The sequence below is a fragment of the Capsicum annuum genome, chromosome 10 (assembly GCF_002878395.1).
Source record: "Capsicum annuum cultivar UCD-10X-F1 chromosome 10, UCD10Xv1.1, whole genome shotgun sequence".
Lineage (NCBI taxonomy): Eukaryota > Viridiplantae > Streptophyta > Magnoliopsida > Solanales > Solanaceae > Capsicum > Capsicum annuum.
The window spans coordinates 221,409,111-221,430,714 of record NC_061120.1 but is presented as its reverse complement, the minus strand read 5'-3'; the positions used below and the strand labels follow the sequence as shown (position 1 = coordinate 221,430,714).

The 21,604-nt window shown below is 35.7% G+C and overlaps 1 protein-coding gene and 1 long non-coding RNA gene across 3 annotated transcripts; one reads left to right on the top strand and one right to left on the bottom strand.

The window, feature by feature from the left end:
* Nucleotides 1-3,915: 3,915 nt before the first annotated feature.
* Nucleotides 3,916-18,960, bottom strand: LOC107844043. The gene is made up of 5 exons (XR_007045546.1): nucleotides 18,711-18,960; nucleotides 17,148-17,218; nucleotides 13,351-13,456; nucleotides 4,436-4,965; nucleotides 3,916-4,244 (listed from the first exon to the last, which is right to left on the bottom strand). It is a non-coding gene; the product is annotated as an uncharacterized LOC107844043 (long non-coding RNA).
* On the top strand, nucleotides 7,861-9,118 carry LOC107844042 (histone-lysine N-methyltransferase, H3 lysine-9 specific SUVH1). 2 transcript variants are annotated; one of them, XM_016688528.2, is made up of 3 exons: nucleotides 7,909-8,019; nucleotides 8,328-8,383; nucleotides 8,461-9,118. In XM_016688528.2, the coding sequence occupies exon 3, from the start codon at nucleotides 8,587-8,589 to the stop codon at nucleotides 8,995-8,997; it is 411 nt and encodes a 136-aa protein (XP_016544014.2). In that variant the 5' UTR covers nucleotides 7,909-8,019; nucleotides 8,328-8,383; nucleotides 8,461-8,586; the 3' UTR covers nucleotides 8,998-9,118. The 2 variants fall into 2 exon arrangements, with proteins under 2 accessions (XP_016544009.2, XP_016544014.2); XM_016688523.2 differs by lacking the exon at nucleotides 8,328-8,383 and having other exon boundaries at nucleotides 7,861-8,019.
* Nucleotides 18,961-21,604: the final 2,644 nt, after the last annotated feature.

The window sequence follows — 21,604 nt, the reverse complement described above, 5'->3', positions numbered from 1 at the left end:
AGCAATTTATTTCAGCTGTGCATCCTCAGTTTTCTCTGTATTCTTATCCTAGCTAGTGATATTCGAGGAGGAATGTTCCCAAGGGGGAGATATTGTAAGACCCCGTAAGTTTTTCTCGTTGTTTAAGTTCTTTAAAGCATGAAAGAGAAGTCTCACACTTACAAAATTTGGCTAAGTGTTGGGACTTAGTCATTTTTCAAGCTTACAAACTTCGAGAATTTTATTTTTGACCTTCCCGACCTTCGTTTGTTGATTTTTTTTTTGATCATGATGAGGTAAGTCGAGGGTACGTCTTGGGTGAGTTTTAGAATTTTTAGATGAGCTTAAGGGCACGTTTGGGATTGCAAAACAGTAAGGCGGGGCGATTATCCCGCGACGCCCTACTTATCGCGTCACCTGGGGAGGGTAAGGCGATAGGAAAGGTGGCGCCCTGCCTAACCTGGAGGGTTATCTCCCGCGCCACCCTGCTTAGTCCGTCTGGACAAAACTCAGCTTTTCACCCTGACTCATTAAGGGCAAAATGGGTATTTCCACCCCTTTTTCAGCCTTAACACAGGATTAAACTCCCAAAATACCAAAATATAGTTACTTTACTCAAATTCTCTCAAAAACACATCTTAGGGTTTCAACCCAAAGTTCAAGAGAACTTAAGATTTCATCGTCACTTTTCAAAATTGAGTCAAGAATTAGAATCCCCATACGAAGAGTCTCAAAAGCGAGTGTTCATTCAAAGTTCCTAATCTAAGGTATGTGGGGTTTGAACAAGAAGAATTCTTTCGTTCTTGTGCCCAAAGTTTTGATTTTTACTAAAAAAATTTATGTTTCCAAGTGGAATTGATGCCTAATTTAATTTGTTTTAAGTTTATGAGATTATAGATTGTTCAATTCTTGAATTGTGTATTTACCCTATTTATTATCGCTTGAATTAAGGTTTTGTCCCATGAATTGCATGGTCCTAATTGTTCAATTCTTGAATTGTGTATTTACCCTATTTATTATCGCTTGAATTGAGGTTTTGCCCCATGAATTGCAAGTTCCTAACATGAATTGCTATTTCCAAGTATTTTTAAGATAGTGTCAAGAATTAAGTTCTATTATGAAACCGAGATTATTCAAGTCTACTTGTATTTAAATGCTTTAGAATTCAAGAATGAATTTTTAGATTTGGTAAAGTATTTTGATGCTACTATTATAAGCTTAAAGTTTATTGTGAATTGATATGATTTACAAGTATGGGTTGCAAGCCCTGAGTTTTAGTTTTGGTATTCAAGAAAGATGATTTTAGCAAGATTTGATATTTAAGTCCTAAGCAAAGAAAGGAGTCCACATCATTTTGAATTAAGTCAAAGAGAAGCATGTTAGCTTCCATTATACATTTTTGTTTTGTTTAAGGTGGATTTCCTAGAAAGTTCTGAGCCTAAGTATGGGAGTAGTATTTAGCACCGAGTTGGGTATGATTCCAAGGTTTCATGCCCCAGAACTACGAGCCACCGTAGGGTTATGACTCACCCCAAGTGGGTTAAGATAGTGATCACTAAAGTTAAGGTTCTATTCCGATGGTAAGGATAGAAGAGCTCTCCCCAACGCGGGCAAGACATTGGACTCCATGAGAACTCTCACATGGTTTATGTCGATTAGAAGAGGCTCCCGCTCCCAAAGGTCCTAAGGTCCAAAGTCCTTGAGTTCCCAAAGTTCATTTATCTATAAGTTTTCGAAAAAAAGTCCCCTATTCTCCTTAAGATAAAAGTATGTGTTTTGAAAGTTATTGTCTTAAGATTCTTTTTCTTATAAGCTTGGAGAATAAGAGGAGAATATATATTTTAGAACTAGGCGTAATGACTCACGAAGTTTTACTATATGCTACATGATTTCATGATTTATGAGATTGAGATTTCAGATTTATTCAAGCTGTGTGTGTCATTTACATTAGCATGCATTCTTTTATAAACTGTGGCTATAAAATATGTATTATTATTACATTGCACCCCCATATACTCAGTACATTCTCAACGTGCTGATCCACATATGTTTATATGCTACATTGTCTCATAATGTAGGTTCAGGTGCTCAGTCTCAGCAGCGATAGTAATCTCCGAGTACCTTTATCTACACTTCCGTAGTTGGTGAGTTCTCTTGGTTCGAGGACCTATTTTCAGATCTTCAATCTTGGTAGCAGTTGTTTATTACTTTTAGTCAGTCCGAGTCAGTTGGGGGTTTGTCCTAATGACTCTCCAGTTCTTTATTAGTAGAGGCTTGTCGGACTATGAGTAGACTTTCAGACTATCAGTTGCTTTCTTCAGATTTCAGTAGTAAGTATTCAGACGATATTTCTAGTTGTTTCAGTTTTGATATAACAAGATTTAGCACTGCCTACTTTGAAGTAAGTTCTATACTAGTAACAGGCTTAAATGGTTAGCTTGGGGCTATTCGTAGCCTTGAGCACCGTATGACGCTTCAGGATGCGATTTTGAGGCGTTACAATTATACGTGATCTTTTATTTGGTCTCTGCTAGTTAGCCCGTTATCTATCATTCCGGACTATGGCTTGTCTTTCCTACTGGTGGGTTAAAGTAGGCGCCATCACGACTTGAGAAATTGGGTCGTGAAAATGACACAACACTTATGACTTGGCAGAATCCTGAACCCTACCACGACCTCATGTATGATGCAATTACTTCTCCAAACCACAATAACATATATAGACAGAGAGAAGGCAAGGCATCTGGTACCATTGAACTTCATACAAAATTGAACCCGTGGCAGACTAATATATGTGGGCTCATTAAAATTGCACATCAGGATATTCACCGACAGGCATCACGCAAAATATATCCTTCGTTACCAGTCATTCAACTCATATATCTATGTTTACCAGTCATTCACCTTTTAGATAACTCACAACTCAAGAGAAATCCATCCTGAAACTCATCATTTCTTGATTTCAACTTGGGTATGGTCCTCCAGTGAATCATGTTGGCTTCTTAACTTAAAGAAGAGAAGTACTAAAACCATACTTTGAACAGTACAAATCCAGAAGCCATCTGATCGTAGTCCATTGTTCATTGGATAAGACTTCGAAATAATTGAACCCACCCCTCAATTAAACTTGCAATCCCAGATTAAATTACAATTTCTAACTCAGCCTATCTAATGTTTAAATTATATTTAATGGACGACACGAAAAGAGAGGATAATAGTAAGCTGTTAAACAAAGAACAAGTTAAAGAAAGGGCCTTATACGCACCGGTACATGAGCCTTTCAATAAAGTCCTCTTCCTTCATTTTCAGAAGAGAATGTCGTGTCTCTTCGCCCAGGGCAGTCCAGAAGTCTACCAGTGTGTCCACAGAAAGTCTGGTAGTATGAAGAGCACATGTTTCTGTCATTAACTAAGCAATACTATACTTACTTCTTGATAGAAGCAATCACAGATGAACACATTAAGAAGAAGAAGATGTAGAAGAAGGAGGTAAAGAGGAGAGAAAGATCATTAGGAAGAGAGAGTAGTTAAGTTGTATTTCATAATGACTCAATGTACATGAGCCTCTATATTTACAGACTTGTGAGTGATTAAACTAACTAACTAGCCGTTAGTAGTTAGTGTAACTAACTGTCAAAGCAGTTATAACAGAAAAAGGGAACAAGTCGCTGCATTCTACTCTTCAGGGATTTGGTATTAACACTACTTGCTATTAACATTACTTGGAAAATCATACAGAATGAAAGGAAAGAAAGCCAAAGGGAAGAGAGAAGCAATGGAGGAGCTCGAGCAGAGCATTCACATAATCAAAGCTCCTTCTGCACTCAACGAAGAGCCATCACTTACGCTGCCTGCCAAGGTCCAGGTTCCACAAAAGCAGTCGGAGGAAAATCGCATGGAGGAATGATTGTTTTGCTTCCTACACTCTTATGATCTCAAACTAAAACACAAATCATTTCATGCTTATTTTTACGGAATGTGTAATGTTTTGCTTTCCCCAACTTCCCGAATTTGTATGGTTTGGCAACTCAATCTCGTGAGTATTGAAATACTCTTATTAGAAATTTTGAACTTCCCATATGAGGATTTGGATTTGGATGAGTAACTAGAGCCAGATAATATGTCTTTCACGAGGTTCCTAGATTGGATTTTTTCTTGCCGAGGGTCTAACCGAAACAGTCTCTCTACCTCTGAGGTAGGGGTATGGTCTGTGTGCAAGATCCCTCTATGTGGGAATACACCGGGTATGTTGTTGTTGTCTTCCTCCTGAGAGTAGAGATTACAAAAGAATAAACATTACAATATTTAGTTGAAAGATAAACATTTGGGGGAAGGTAAAAGGAACCTACTTCAAGTGACGAACATAAATGAGTATCTGAATATTACTATTAAGTTAAGATGGAAAGAGAGCAGTATAGTTAATCAGTCATACAACCAGCTAGCGCCACAAGACAAACCTTAGAATTGATCCTCTGATGTATCCATTCATTCAGATCATCTACTATCGTCTCACTTTCATAACCGCGCGTGTTGAGAATCGGTAAGGACACTTTGAGTTTCGGTGTACTCACAGAACCCTGTTGGACAAACGTCTTCATTTTAGGGCATTTATAAATCTGCACTTCTATGAGGAACGGAAATTTAAGAGCATGCTTAGTCAGAATGAAATGCCCCAGCTCTGGTAGATTCTTGAGGTTCAGCTCGACCAACGGGGAAATAAGGGCTCATTAGCCATGATTTCATCTCCTTGTTTTTCCTCTTCTGTAATTACTTCTTTCATTGATTGGCAGTCTTCTATCCATAGTTTTAGAAGATTCAGAAGACCTCTGGCCACTGATGGAGACATCAAGTTTCTCAATTCTCCACAACTACTCACCATCAATGCCTTAAGTTTGCTGAAGTAGGCAGTTGGAAGTTGGTGAGAGCATTGAGCACTCATGCTGTTTGCTGCATGGATATATCGCCCTTCCAGGTTGGGACAAGAAACCTGTAAACATTGACAAGGTATCAACTCCATTTCTCATGTCTTGCAAATAATTACTAATAAAATTCTTATTTCTCGTGAGTCTTTTAATGTTATTTTAGTCTAGTAAGGTAAATCATTTTTAGACTAAATCGTTAGACTAAATTCTTATTTCTGGTGTGTCTTCGTAATTCTTGCATGCGAGTATTGTGATCACCCATGGCAGCAGGTCAGAGGAAACCTGTCTATGATACCATGGTAGATCATGGGCGTTTTTAAATTCATTTAGTCAAAGCTCCTTCTGCACTCAACGAAGATGCATTTACAAACAGTAGCGCTGTCTGGTTTGCGTCAATTCCACTTGCACAACATTGGTATTGGATGCATATCCCAAATAGAGCTAAAACGAGAATGCAACAAAGGGAGCGGCCTGAATCCATATCCTTCTCACACCACTCAATGTCCCCCCGGAGACTATTTCAGCTTTAACAAAGATGATAATACATAAGAGTTTGATCAATCAAACGAAGAAAAGTAATAAAGTCTTAACTTTTGCAACAACCTAAATGTCATCAACAAATACTATACAGGTTACTTGCCAAGCTTGGACTGACTAAATATCTCAATATCCAAGCAACTGGTACCATATCCAATATCCAACTTAAATCGTGGTCGCAAATTGACGATGAAAAGATAATTCTTGACTTAGTTTTACACCTTAACGACAAAAAATAGGATTGATCAAGTCCTGACAGATGACTAACTAGTTCAATTACAATCATAAGTGAGCACAGGTATGACCTTGGACCATATTTAAAACTAGATCAACTATGCAAAAAAGCTTTAAATTTGACAAAACAACTAAATAGATGTCTTTTATGAGTGAAATAACATTTAAAAGGCTGATACAAAGCAACAAATGCTATTAAAGAAACATGGAAAACTAGAAAAACAAAACAGAAATGACAAGTCACAGATCATAGTTGATAATTAATTGCAAGAAAACAATGAATAAACACAAAAGATGAAAATTTGATTCCAAGTAGACTTATTTTTCACCTGAAAATGCCTAACACCACAAGCACAAAGCAATATATTAGTGGAGACTCATTACATTTTAGTTTTAAATAAGTTGAGATTAGTTATAAATATTGTTTAGTATCAAATCAATCAAGATTTGATAATTTGAATCTTTTGAACTCATTTGTTTTATTAAGATCAATAAATATATGTATTACAAGATAAAGAATAATCAAGTCATAACAAACTTAAGTATCTAGATTGAAGAAAAATATACTAAAATTTGCAATGTTTTGTAGCAAAATAACTATCACTTCATTTATTTATGGGGAAAAGCAGATAAATATGAAAAGAGGGACCTTATGGAAATTTTATTTGTTTGAGATTATAAAGAATCTTTTAGGTAAACCATTATAATTGAATAGCACTAATAAGAAATTTAAGGTGAAGTGTAAAAGTAAGATTGAATAATTAAAAAAAAAATTGTTATTACATTTTAATATCAAATAAGTTGAAATTGATTATATATAAATATTGTTTAGTATCAAATCAATTGAGATTTTATTATTTAAATTTTTTACACTCATTTTATTTTATTTAGATCAACAAATATATTTTGGGAATACGAAAGTTAACTTCAACAAATTCAATGGGCTTTATATGAAAATTGAAAATGTTTTGGGATGTTTGCCAAATGAATCAGTCGATATTTTATTGATTCAATAATAGTTACACATATGACAATCAATAACCAATAAATCATATGCAAAAAATGTAATCAAACCATCTGAATAAACACTCCAACTTTAGATATATAAGATATTATTTAAATGACGAAGATAACTTTTACTATTTTTTCTCGGTCTCAATTTATGTGATATTTTTTGCTTTTCAAAGAGTCAAATAATTTAGGTTTGATTGTAAATTCAAGCAAAAAATCTTAAGTTTTTGAAATAAATTTATACGTTCAAAAACTGGAGAGGTTGGCCTTGAAAGGTTCAAGCGGGGTAGGGATAGACCAAAAAAATACGGGAGAGAAGTGATTAGACGTGATATGAAGCAGTTACAGCTAACTGAGGATATGACCCTGGATAGGAAGATATGGAGTAAAAACATTAGGATAGACGACTAAGGGTGTGGTTGAGTTGTAGTCGGTAGGTAGGGGGATTGTGGTGTCCTTTGTTTGACAATGTACTTTTTTGTGGATGCCGTATCTATGTTATTTTATCATGTTCTATGCTTTTGATATTTTTGTATATTGCCTTTTATCTTGAGCCAGAGGTCTATCGAAAACAGCCTCTGTACGAGGTAGTGATATGGATTGCGTACACTCTACCCTCCTCAAATTCCACTATATGGAAATATATTGAGGTGGTTGTTGTTGTTCAAAAACTACATAAAAATACTATAAAATATAATAATTAATGATTTAAAATATACTTCATATAAAAAAATTATTATAAAAACTAAACTTACTTAAATTTTAAATTTTAAAAAAATGCCTCATAAATTAAAACAAAAAAAATAACAATATAAGGTGCATTTAAAGCGATGTATGCATAATTATTTTCAATTGATTAAAATCATCATTAAAAGGCAGTCAAAAAAAACATTAAATGCAATTATTTACAGAAAAAAAAATCTGAAAATTGATGTTAGCCGACACCTAATAAAGATGCTAAGTCTCTTCGTCTATTTTTACTTATCTATCGTATCAAAAATAAATATTTAAAAATATTTATTCAACTTAAAAAAAATAAAAATAATTTATTTATTTCTATTAATTTTATCCTATTATTGATTTTAGTTATTATCTAATGTATTTAAATAAATTATAATAAAATAATAATGTGTTAAAATTATTTTTATTATTTATTAATTTATATGAGTCAATAATGCAGGTAATCTTGTTTTATTCAAAATCTAAAAACACACTTTGACTGTGTGTAGTACTTTTTAACCCCAAAACTGTCCACTTCACAGACACACTCAACACAATTCTTTTCTTGAAAAACTGCTCCACTTTCCCCTTCAACATCCATTTCCCTAAATTTTCAGGTATTTTTCCTTTTAAAGATCCTTTCTTTTTGGCCTTAAATTCTTGAATTTATGTTCAGTTTTAGACTTCTTTTGCTTCTGGCTGTTCTTGTAAATTTTTTGGTAAATTTTTTCGTTTCTATTTGTCATTTTAGTAAATCTGAGTTTATGTGGGGTTTTGGTTAAAGAATTTGAGTTGGGGTTAGTTTATTTTGTGCTTTGCATGTGTTTTTTGGGCTAAATCTTGGTGGATTTGAATTGGGATTTTAGGGTTAGTTCAAATTAGGGCTTGTTCCTGTTCATTTTGCTGAAAGTTTGGATTTTATTAGGGTTTTTCTGTGGGAAGCTGTTATTGAGTTTGGAGTTTGGATCTTTGGAGGTTTAGGTGAGGGTTGTGTGGTTTCTGTTGTTGCATGGTGTTGTAAAAATGCTTTTTTTGATGTTTCTAACTTTTTGATTTAGGAAATTGGAGATTGTGCATGGATCTAAGTGTTAATTGACAGAAGTGTTGAGGTTTGGATTTGGGTTATTCATGTGAGTGAAAGTGGTGGTCTTCTTGTTGTTGTGGTTATTGGTTTCTAGATTGAAATGGAGCAAGGAGGCTTTGGTTCTGACTCTGGTACACCACCAGGGCCTATTGATAAGTCTAAGGTTTTGGATGTGAAGCCTTTGAGATGTCTTGTCCCTGTATTCCCAACCCCGAATGGAATGACATCTACAAATCCCCAACCATCACCTTTTGTGTGTGTTCCGCCAAGTGGTCCTTTCCCGCCTGGGGTTTCTCCGTTTTATCCGTTTTTGTCTCCGAATGACTCTGGAAGATCAGCTGAAAATCAGGAGGGTTTTGGTTTTGGAACGCCTATATCTCCTGTTCCTTTGAATTCTTTCAGAACTCCGACTGCGAATAGAGATGCCAGGCCAAGAAGGCCTGGTAGACCTCGTTCTGCTGCGAATGGCTTAGCTACAGATGATGATGATTTACAGCACAACGACCAATAACTGATAATGTGAGTTTACTAATAACTGATATAACCGATAACATGAGTTACTGTATCTGACAATCCTGAATTTGATGAAACTAGCTGAGTTTCGTACTGTATCTGAGTTGACTATGTCTGACAGTCCTGAAATCTGAAAAACTATCTAAGTTCTATTACTAAGACTGAATGACTGTATTTGACAGACCTGCTTTTGTAACTGAAATTGTGGGAAGTAGTCATCTAACCGACATGCCTCGAATCTATTATATAGCTGAGTTGGGGTCTAATCTGTAACCCTAATTGGAAGGGTGCTAATATTGTGCCACAGGTAAAGACAACTGTTGTGAGTTAACCCTCTCTGACAGGATAATCTTTCGTCAACCCTCGCTGATAGAAAAACTCGTACGTGAGGTATCAACCCTCTAGTCTGGCAGGAAAAATATCTCATCCTACGTTGGTTATGTAGTTCTGGAATGCAAGGATGATTGCTAAGAATCACACCGTCATCTGACAGTGTGTGTTCCCATCCTTGGGTTCACTCGGTGCTAATTACCACTCCCATCTGAATAGACACTGAACATGATTAATTGAACTATACATGAACCGAGTTTACTGAATTCCGTTGACTAACGGAATACTACTGAATTCTGATAACTAACTGAGTTCATGAGATTACTGAGATTACTGAAGTTACAGAGTACTGTGTAGGACTGGACTGATACTGATTTTTACATGAGTTTTCCTGAGTCACGAGACTGACTGACTGAAGTCTATTAAACATGGCTTGACTGAGAGTATCGTGAAAACATGACATAGATCTAGGCACATAACTATATTTTTAGGGTACAAGTATCCTCAGGATTCGATAGAAGGAAACTAACGAAGCATGACTTTCTCGAATACATGACCAACATCAACAATCCATAATACCATAATTTGGGGAATTTCATAATACCATAATTTGGGGAATTTCATGAAGTACATGATCATCATAATCTTGTACATAAATTGGGATTGCAATTTGACATGACATAACTTCATAAAGCTAGTTCATGAACAACCCAACAAGGTCTCAAGACACATTCATAGCATAGAAAATATTTGAACATAGGGTTATATCATGAATCCATCATTTAGTCATAATTTAGCTATATTCCATAATTTCTAGTTTTCTTAGGCATTTTATCAAACATCTTGCATGCACATCTTAGGCATATGTGAATTCATCAATTTGACAATTCTTAAACCACCAATTTCACAAGTTTCTAACTCACATACTCCCATAGTTTCATATCAACACACAAAGATCCCATCTTGGGAATCATCTAACAACAACATGATTATCAACATCCAACAACATGAACATCCCATGATTTTCACATACTAGGACTAAAGCTTAGATCTTTGAAAGCAAATCATGAATCAAAACTCAACAACAAATAATCTTGAACTTCAATACACATAGATCATGAAATCTCATAAAAGCATAAGCTTTAAAATTTTAAAAAGGGGTTCTTGAGCTTCATGGAGGAAATAAATCCATGAATCAACACTAAACATATCTTATTTTGAGAATCTACGAAGATTGACAGAGAGACTTTCTTAAATTTGGATCTTCTATGGAAACCCTTGCTTGTGTTCTTGAGAGAATTTGATGAAAAGGGGTATATTTTGGTTGAAATGGGGATTAATCTCGTGTTTGTGGCTTATATAAGGGCGGGAAAATTACCCAAATGCCCCTCTGGATACTGTTCTTAAAGACTGAAAACTGACTCACCGACGCTACAGACGACGCGCCGCATCGATGGCATCGATGCTATAGCTGACGCCTCCGTCGGTGTCATCGATGCTACAGTCGACGCCCCTCATCGAGTTCGTACCAACTTACTGAAAATTGTCCTAGGGAGCTGGGAAAAATATTTATCAATGCGATAATCGACGCGACACATCGAGTTTGCATTGATACACTGGTTTGAACTTCCAAACTTGCTCTTACGCTATTCAGAAAATTCTGAAACTCACCCGGGATGTAATATGACCTTGACCCATCGCAACACAACTTGAAAATCTGAAAACAAAGGTCGCGAAGGTCGTCAAATAACTCCCAAGTTTGGAGGAATGAAATGAGACTAAGTGTTGAACACTTAGCTAAAAAATTTTTAGAGTAGGAGCTTCAAAAGAGCTTTAAAAACTGAATTTAGACGTAGAAATTTATGGGGTCTTACACATGGCTTGGAGAAGATCAGATGCTTGCTGTAGTATGTGAATCCCGATAAATTTTCAAGCTTGCCTCCAGTTTCCTTATTCTGGATTCTAGCTGGTCGTTGTCGTCTTTGAAACTGGTCAAGAGTTCCTGATCTCTCGTGAGCTCGATTAGGAACACCACCTTCAAAGTTGTGGCATTTTAGATTTTCTTCAGAACAATTTCTTTAGAAGTCTTAAAGGATACATGGAGGGTCGCTGTGTTTGTTTTAGGTCAAAATGTGTTGATGCACACTGAAGATGTCGTCCCAACAGTTGAATAACACACTTTCATCGAGCGTTGCTCAATTAATTTGATAAATTAATAAGCAAGGAGTTACATAAAGTGTGATCTAAATCGACTCTACCAAGCCCATCAAACGTTACTTAACTCCAAGCTCATTATCCTATCAAAAAAATTTGATCGAGTTAGTGCACAAATCAAACGAGCTCAATCTCTAAGTCTTTCTGTTAATCGCTCTCCTCTAATATAAATGACAAAGATATCTGCTATACAAAAGTCTCAGACATGCTTGCCATCTATATTGCCTGGCAAGCATGTCTGGCGACGGTGTAGACTTTTGCATAGCAAAATATCTTGTCATCTATATTCGAGAAGAGCGATCAACAAAAAGGTTGAGAGATTGGGCTCGTTTGATTGTACACTAACTCGGTCAAATTTTTTTGATAGGGTAACGAACCTAGAGTTACGTAACGTTTAATAGACTTGGTATAGTTGGTTTAGATCACACGCTACGTAACTCCTTGCTTATTAATTTATCCAATTGGTTGAGCAAGATACATTGAGCAACGCTCTATGAAAGTGTGTTGTTCAACTGTTGGGACCACATCTTCAGTGTGCATCAACACATTTTGACCTAAAACAAACATAGCGACCCTCCATGTATCATTTTAAGGCTTTTGAAGAAAGTGATCTGAAGGACTTCTAAAATGCCACTACTTTGAAAGTGGTGTTCCTGATCGAGCTCATGAGAGATTAGGAACTCTTGACCAACTTCAAACATGGCAACAACCAGCTTGAATACAGAATAAGCAAGCTGGAGGAAAACTTGAAAATTTATCGGGATTCACATACTACAGCAAGCATCTGATCTTCTCCAAGGAATGTTGAAAGCATGCCAAGGCAAGAAAACGCAATCAATTATAACCATATTGCTAAGGAAGTAATGATACTCACTTTGCCTTCAAATCTCATTTGTTGTTCCGGTCAGGTCAACAATAGTGGACCTAAGCGAAACCACAAACAAGAAGGAATGAGATGGAATTTAAAATTCAGCAATCGCCGCCTTCACTTAGATTCCTTACTTTAACTACAGTTACTGTTGGGGTGAGTTTTTTTAGACTTAATGTACATCATTTCAACCCTCGATTCCCTTAAGGCGACTTTCATGGTCTTCTCCTACTTTCTATCTAGGTGATAATCCCGACAATGCTACCTAGTTGTAGCTCCCTAGCGAAGTGTCCATCTACATTATTTTTCTTTCAGAAAGACAACGGGCGAAATTACATTACCGGATACACTTTCATAGTTGCACTTGATTCAGATTTCACGTGTTTTAAGATAATTCCATCGTCCAAATTCGCTAGAAGTTAAGTTACTTTCTACCTTATTCTCTTCTTCAATTAGATCTCAGATGATATAGTCTTTCATGAACCACCCATTTTCCCTCGAAGGCATTCTCCTATCGCACATTCTGGCGTATAATCATCACCCTGAGCAACCCAACCATATAAATTTGTGCTACGACAATAACTATATTGGTTTTTCGTTTTTGTTATATGCAGTGCTAAGCTTCGAAGGCCCTCTAAGGGTCCAATGCACCCTAAAAGTTAGTTCAGTCGCTATTGAATCTCTTTGCAATGACACCAAAACAAGATCCCTTCACAATGTTTGACAAATAAACATAAACAACAACCTACATTAAATCTTAACAGGGTATCACAACCATATTCATGGTCCCTCAGCCTTATCAGTTCGAACCTACCCAACTTAACTATAAAATTGCAGATATCTTGTTCGAATGATCTATGACTAATCAGTAAAAACAACTTTCACAAAATCAGTGTACTTTATGTATGTTTCTACGATAACATTATCAGTAATACATACCTCCCACATATGAAGTGGTTCCATTTGCATACAACTTATTCATTCGAATCCATCTTTACTGCAACCTTTTGTGATGGTCCGGCAAAAGTTGATCAACTATTAGGTCCTTATATCAACAAAGAAGAGGAAAAAATTGATGTCACAGAAAGAACACTTCATTATTACATCAGCTGTGGAGTCTGTTGGAATATATCAAACCAGCCTTGCTGGTGGTTTGATTTGTTCCAACAGTTATTCCATCTGTTGCAACATCAACAATAGCATAAATTGCAAAGAAACGAAGCAAAAAATAAAAAAAATACAACAAAGAAACAACAACATTTGTTCCAACACAATCAACAACATCATCAACAACAAAGAAGTAACATCCTTTGTTCCAACACCATCAACAAAACCAAACCACAACTTCCAACAACGCCAACCCCACCACCAACATCAATAACAGTATAGACAATAAAGAAACAAACAAAATACATACAAAAAAATGATACTGCCAGCAAGGCTTTTAAACTTCTCCCAACAGAATACCTTTTTCACATATTGTAATAAAAATTCTCGGTTCATTTATTCAACACTTAAAAGTTTCTTTAAATTTTTTTTAATAAATATGATATGGGTAAATGGTAATTAAATAAAAAAACAAATGTAAATAACTTTGCAAAGAAGAAGACGAGAATGAAAAAGCAATAGTGAATCATACCTTAACGTCAAAAAGGGATCAAAACAACAATTTCAGTTGAGGAAATATATGGATCGGTTTAGATCCGAAATGATCTTTATGAGAAAGAGAAGAGAAAAGAGAGGAGAGAAAAAATATTGTGATAACCCTAACCTTTGAGGAGATAAAAAAAAAGATGAGAGATGAATAAAATAAATTTAGGGCTGACCTGAGGAGAGGAGGAAGGAGAGATGAGATAATTCTTAAATGTATCGTGTACGTAGACGTGGGTTTCAATATTCATTAATTAATATAATTAATATTCATTAATAATTTGAGGGGCACGAGGAAGACTAGTGACATTGAAAAGACAAGATAAGACTACTCTTCTGAACACATTTTTGAGTTATCCAAGAAAAAGAAGAAACTCTTCAATTTTTACCGCATTTTTGTTACTTACTACTTTATCTACTAGGACAGAAGCTATATAAATATTTGTTTAAAAATCCCAACAGCACAGTCATCTGTACAACAGATACAAATATCTGTTTAAAAATCCCTTTCTATTTGATAATTAAATAAGATATGTCAACTTTTACAACAGATATCAATATCTGTTTAAATATCCTAATAGCTAAGTCATCTTTGACGAAGGGGCACGAGGAAGACTAGTGACATTGAAAAGATAAGTTAAGACTACCACTCTGAACATATTTTTGAGTTATCCAAGAAAAAGAAGAAACTCAAAAACTATTCAATTTTTACCGCATATTTCAAACAGATATATAATCTGTTGCTATAAATATAAATATCTATTTAAAAATTCCAACATCACAGTCATCTATTACAACAGATACAAATATTTGTTTAAAAATCCCTTTCCATTTGATAATTAAATTAGATATGTCAACTGTTACAACATAAATCAATATCTGTTATAATATCCCAACAGCTAAGTCATCTTTGACAACATGTGCAAATGTTCATTTGATAATTAAATTAGATATGTCGTCTGTTACAACAGATGTGAATATCTGTTTGAAATTTTCACTATCTCAGTCGTTTGTTCCAACATATTACATTACATAAGTTGATTTAGGTGGAACTAGGGATGAATGAATGAGCTCACAGGGTGGTCAACTACAAATCCAATTGAGTATTTACAATTGCATGGCGTTGGTATTGCGTTCATCCCGACCCGAGTCGTCGATCGATCACTCTGAGTTGAAATAAGTTCTCATCAACTTAATGTTAGAATTAACATTACCTAAGTTGATTTAGGTGGAACTAGGGATGAATGAATGAGCTCGCAGGGTCAACTATAAATCCAACTAAGTCTTTGCAATTACATGGCGTTGGTATTGCATTCATCCCGACTTAGGTCGTCGATCGATCACTTTGAGTTGAAATGTGCTCTCATTAACTTAATGTTAGGATTAACATTACCTAAGTTGATTTGGGTGGAACTAGGGATGAATGAATGAGCTCCTAGAGTGGTCAACTACAAATCCAATTGAGTCTTTGCAATTGCATGACGTTGGTATTACGTTCATCTCGACCCGGGTCGTCGATCGATCACTCTGAGTTGAAATGAGTTCTCATCAACTCAATGTTTTAAAAACTACATATCTTTTAAAATTTTTAAAATTAATTAAAATCAATTTGGACCAAATTAACAATTTTAAAACTTGTCATTCTTTTTCAAAATTACAAATCAACCCATACAAATCATCCATTTGCGTGAAAAACTTTTCATTTCAAATCCGAAGTTCTCGCTCTTTTCTCTCTCTCTCTCAACAATACAAACAACAACTACTCAACATTTTGTTCAACCCTTCAAAACAGGTCGATTTTCTTCCCATTTATGACCACATATAGTTGTTTTTTCCGACTTCATTCCCGCTTGTATTTGTCGTTTTCTTTGTCTTCGCAGGTAATAGGGTTCGAGAAGAGTTCTACATTTGTTCTTTATTTTAAAAAATAGGTCTTTTTAGTTAATGATGAAAAAGAAGCCTTTTAGTTGTATTATCTTCGAGAATGGGTTAACAATTTTGAGTTTTGATGCAAAAAAGGTAGGAAGCACCTGAGAAATTAAAACTCTACCTTTTATCTCAATGTTTTGTTGACTGTTGTGGTATTGTTGGATGGTTTTTGTGGTGTTGTTGGTGGTTGGTGGTGGTGGTGGTGTCGGTATTTGTGCTTTTTGGTGGTGGTGTCGGTAGTCTTGGTGTTGGTATTGGTATTGGTGGCATTGTTGGTGGTCTTGGTGACATTGGTGGTGGTGGTGGTTATCCATCTGTTGCAACGGGTGGAAGATCTGTTGGGAGATATTAAATAGGTCTTCAAACAGATTCCCCATCTATTCCAACTGATAGGTTATCCATTGGAGTATTTTTTTGTAATGTAGTGTAGAATAATTTATTGAAATTTGTCCATCTGTTGCAACAGGTGGAATATCTGTTGAGAGATATTAAATAGGTCTTCAAACAGATTCCCCATCTGTTCTAACTGATGGGTTATCCGTTGGAGTATTTTTTTGTAATGTGACGTAGAATAATTTATTGAAATTTGTCCATCTGTTGTAACAGGTGGAATATCTGTTGGGAGATATTACATAGGCCGTCAAACAGATTTCCCATCTGTTTCAACTGATGGGTTGTTCGTTGGAGTATTATTTTTGTAATGTGGCTCAGAATAATTTATTGAAATTTGTCTTACCTTATTTTAAAAAAATTATGCAGATATCAAATGCAATGTATTTTTTGTTTTTCTATTTTTTGTAGTTAAAAGATGTCTCCCAAAAGAAAGGAAACTGAAAGTGTCACGACCCATATTCAGGACCGTGATGGCACCTATTCCATTCCCCGTGATTGGTAAGCCAAAAACTCAATTTAAAAAAAACAACATACCAAACTCATAGAAGCAGAAGAACTAAGAATAGATTCAATCCCGATCAATCTTGTAAGTAGGTATTTAGAATAGTAAAATCAATTCGTAGATGATCTCAGGTTTGGAAATCACTAATACAAGCTACTAAAATATAGAACCAAAAAAAAGTTTGAGTCTTTTAAAATGCGGAAAATGCATAAGAATAAAGATGAAGGAGATTTCAGTAGTCTAAGAAGTCAATAGCAACTACCTCAAATCTCCGATGATGCTAGCGAAGAAAGAACAACAGGGATAAATATCCAGAGGTCGTCGGATCTGTACCTGCACGTAGGTGCAGAAAAAGCAAGAGTGAGTACGGAACCACGTGTACTCAGCAAGCATCGTCGATCGACCCTAATTCAAAGTGGTGACGAGTGACACCACATAAAACATCAAAACACAAATACACAACCTGCTCTAAGGAACACTACATTAATCAAATAGAATAGTTCAGAATAGTTCAGTTTAACAGTCATAAAGATTTTATAACACAATCCACTTTAATCAATCTGAAGCAAATAAATCAATGCAATGCGATGCAATGCAATACAATGTACATACTGTGCAGGCGTGTACTCCGATCCCATAATATATATAATATACTGTGCAGGCGTGCACTCTGACCCCATAAATATATATAATATACTGTGCAGGCGTACACTCTGACCCCATAAATATATATAATATATTGTGCAGGCGTGCACTCCAACCCCATAAATATATATAATATACTGTGCAGGTGTGCACTCCGACCCCATAAATATTTATAATATATTGTGCAATGCAATGCATGATGTGCAAGTATCACCATTAACTAACTTTTTCAACAGTTACCATAATAAATCAGTCCATCAGGCTAACAAATTGGAATAACAGTTTAAACATACAATTAACTGATTTTATCCCTTCAAATAACATCGGTACCCGCATAGATGCTCATCACAATTATCTACACGGGACCCCCAATTCCCATTAATCCCATTACTCATAACTAACAAATATTCAAATAAGCACTTTGAAAAAGAGTTTAAAGAAAGTCTCAACTTGCCTGAATCTAGAGTCAAGCGTCAATTAACAAACTTGCCCTTACGTGGAAGCTGAATGATCTGAATCTGATCAAATGTAATATTCCTAACTTAATAAATTCTTACCCTAAAAAGATCATAAACTTTAAACTCTATTCTTTATTAAATTTCGGAGTCTAAAACGACACACTAAACAGTAATTCCTAGCACCGTAATTCAATTCCTCGATAGTGCCTCACCCATTATGCCATCTGCTTAACCGTTACAATATACTACTATCACTGTTCAAATGATCAAATTGTTTCCTGTAACTATTATACACTATGAGCCATACTACCTTAAACTAATAATTTCTGCCCAACTTCCATTCCAAACTTTCTAATACTTACCCACTTCTGCCTTAATCAATATAATATAATTATAGTTAAAGTTTCAGAAAGTAGAAGAAAATTTGCACAAAACCATCGTCACTGCCACCTAATTTAGTATCCATTAATTTTAAATCCAGAAATCCCTTTTTATGGAAGCTTTGAGCAAACAAAACTCCTTCAGTTAATATGTTTCTCCAAAAAAGGAAAGAATCAATGGGAAAACAGTAACAGTAGGCAAAACCAAGATTGTTTTGAAATGATTTTAAAGAAGGTAAAAGGGCAAACATGGTCATATCAATTCTTCTTGTCCAAGAAAAGAAAGTGATCAGGTTGGTAAATTAAGGAATGCATATAAATACAATAAAAAGAAAAGCTCACCTATGATGAGAGAATTCTGTTGGAGAACTTCTGAATGTGTTTACCAAATGAAGAAAAATGGAAGAGAAGAGAAGGCATACAATAAAGTTGTGATATTCTATGAGATGTTATGTGAGTTTTTATGATACATTAATGTATCATATTTATAGAAAAGGGAATAACTTTGCTTTATCAGCTTTATAATTAAAAAAAAAGAAGAAACTTTACCGCACTTCTGAACATTCATTCCCTATCACATAGCCCTTTTATTTTAAAAATTCTTCCCACTATACATTGTCTTTTGCAGGTCCCAATTTTATATAAAAAAAAATTAGTACGGTCATTACATCGGATCAACTTCTTATCACCAAACAAAAAAGGCTAGAGTATAGATAGATTCGGAGGAACTTTCAGATCAATCTTAGTCAGGGAAAAATGATGCTGAGGAACGTGATAACTCCTTCTCATTAATGGGGTTTGAAATAATATCGAAATCACTGTATGATTTTGTCAAAACTATTAGTATCGACGGGTTTAGACTTGCGATGCCGATGAGTAGCCCTAACACAGTATTTCATGATCTTGTACTTAAATGTCAGTTGAGGAAACCTTTTGACGAACTTAGGAGAATTATGAAGAATGAAAATATAGATGGACTTTTTAAGAAGAGCTGCTTTGCATACTTTCTTGAGCTATCTGGGGCCCGTCTTCTCCGTTTTCCAATGATCATGATATATGGCCTTCTCAAGCGCAGGATCAAGTATGCGGGGGATGATGGAGGTCCGAAGGAGGGCGAAAAAAATATGGATGAAGTCTGGATCAACTACTGTGGCATGCCGGTTTGTTTTGGATTGAAAGAGTTTGCTATAATGACAGGATTGAGATGCGATCGTCCAGAAGAACTTCTCATCAAGGAAACACCCCACAAAGAGTCGAACAAACGCAAGGTAAAAAAGATGGGTTATTGGGCATTGTTGGACCTAGCTACAGAGTGGAGGATTTGATGGCGGATCTCAAGAATAAAGACATACCAAAGCACTACAGGGAGAAATTGTGCTTAGTTTGGTTTGTCCATTCCGTTTTATTGGCAAGAGACGTTAGGAAAGTCATAGAACATGATCTGTTGGCGCTTGCTAATGATTTTAGGAAATTCAACGATTATCCCTGGGGATACGACTTCTACTACTTGACTGTTGAATATTTACTGACAAAGCTAAATCCAAAGATAACCACATTATATGGCTTTCCTTAGGCTTTCATGGTAAAATTGATCACTATTTTTTACTCATTCATTAATTTATATTGAATATAGTTATTATGACTTTTTTTTGCTTGCTTCCTGTTTACATTTTTTAGGCTTGGGCATGTGAAGCCATTTCTCCCCTCCGAAAGAAGTTCAAGGCTTACCCGGATAAGGTTTCTCATCCAAGGATCCTTAGGTGGTTGGCTGCAACAAAGTGCAGCAAAAAATATATTAAGGAGGCTGATCTCTTTAACACTCTGGATAATGTTGTACGTCTTCTTTCAACTAAAAAAATTTGCCTTAAAGAAAGATATTAGAATAGATGTTCCATCTGTTGTGACAGATGGGTCGTCTGTTGCAATAGATTACCTATCAACTACAACTGGTGCAATAGATGGTAATTTGTTAGGATAGATGATCCATATTTCACAACAGATTAACCATCTATTGCTCTGGTTCTCTGAACCCTACTTAACAGATTACCCATCTATGCAAATTATACAATAGATGGGTAATCTGATGCAACATATTATCAATTTGTTTTGATCTAAAGATTAGTTGTTGCGGTAGCTAGATCATTTGTTGCATAAGTTGGCTGTGTTAACATCCATGTAACCCAATTGACTGCAAATTATTTTTATTTGATTTAAATGCCTCCTATCTTTTTTTATTGGTTGTGCATCCTTGGATCGTGCCTACCATTGATGAGCTGGGGATAACTTCTTTTACTCTGGGTGTTGTTGATACCTTCTTTTACTCTAGGTGCTGTTGATACAAAAGAAGACCCAACAGTGAATATAATAAAGAAGAAATTGGCTGGAGAAACATCCATAAGAAGAGCAGTTAGGCAAGGTCAACCTAATGTTGAAGCTCTTCACAACCAACCTCAAACTGCAACAGATCTGTGTGCTTCTTCTGTGGGTCTTGCTGGTGGAGTTGTTTGTAATGGTGGCAGCCATCCTGATGCTGCTGCCAGTCATGATTATGAGCATGTTGGTGCTCAGCAAAAAATAAATACTTTTGAAAACTCCCCTTGCACAGGTCCTCACTCTCACCCCTACACCGATTTCTCCCACCTTTACAGTGGTCCCTCTCACCCTTCCTCACCCTCATATTGTCAATGCAAATGCAAAGTGTGCAAGGACGAAGAGGCTAAACTCCTTAAAAAGCTAGAGGCTATTGCTGAAGCTGTCGAGGAGTTGAAATCCGGGAAGGGTGTCATACCATCCAACGAGGTGAGGGAGCCATGCACTCCTAAAGTGGCGGTTAGGAGGAAGAGAAGAAAAATTAGACAAATTCTCTCCGTTCTGAAATCAGCAAAAATTACAACTCGTCTCGCTCTAAGAGTTGTTGAATTTCAGAGGCCGTTAAAGAAGGTGGACATATTCGCGGCGCTTGGCAAGAAGAAGAAGAAGGAACTGGAAAAATTCATGAAGATGAAGGTTCAAACAGAATATACTATGCATTCATTTGCCGCCAAAGACTTTAAGAATATGACAAATATGCACGTGCGGTACGAGGACAATGTAAATTTACTTTTGCTAATCTAGCTTAGAATCTACTCTAGGAAGATGAATCTACGCAGTAGGTGTGTAATCTGTTGCAACAGCTTGGTATTCTATTGCATGATAATGCACATCTGTTGCATAAGTTGCGTTGGTTAGGTAATTTG

What these genes read in the sequence shown, in the direction of transcription:
- LOC107844042 (XM_016688523.2), top strand. Translation starts at nt 8,587, where the DNA reads ATGGAGCAAGGAGGCTTTGGTTCTGACTCTGGTACACCACCAGGGCCT.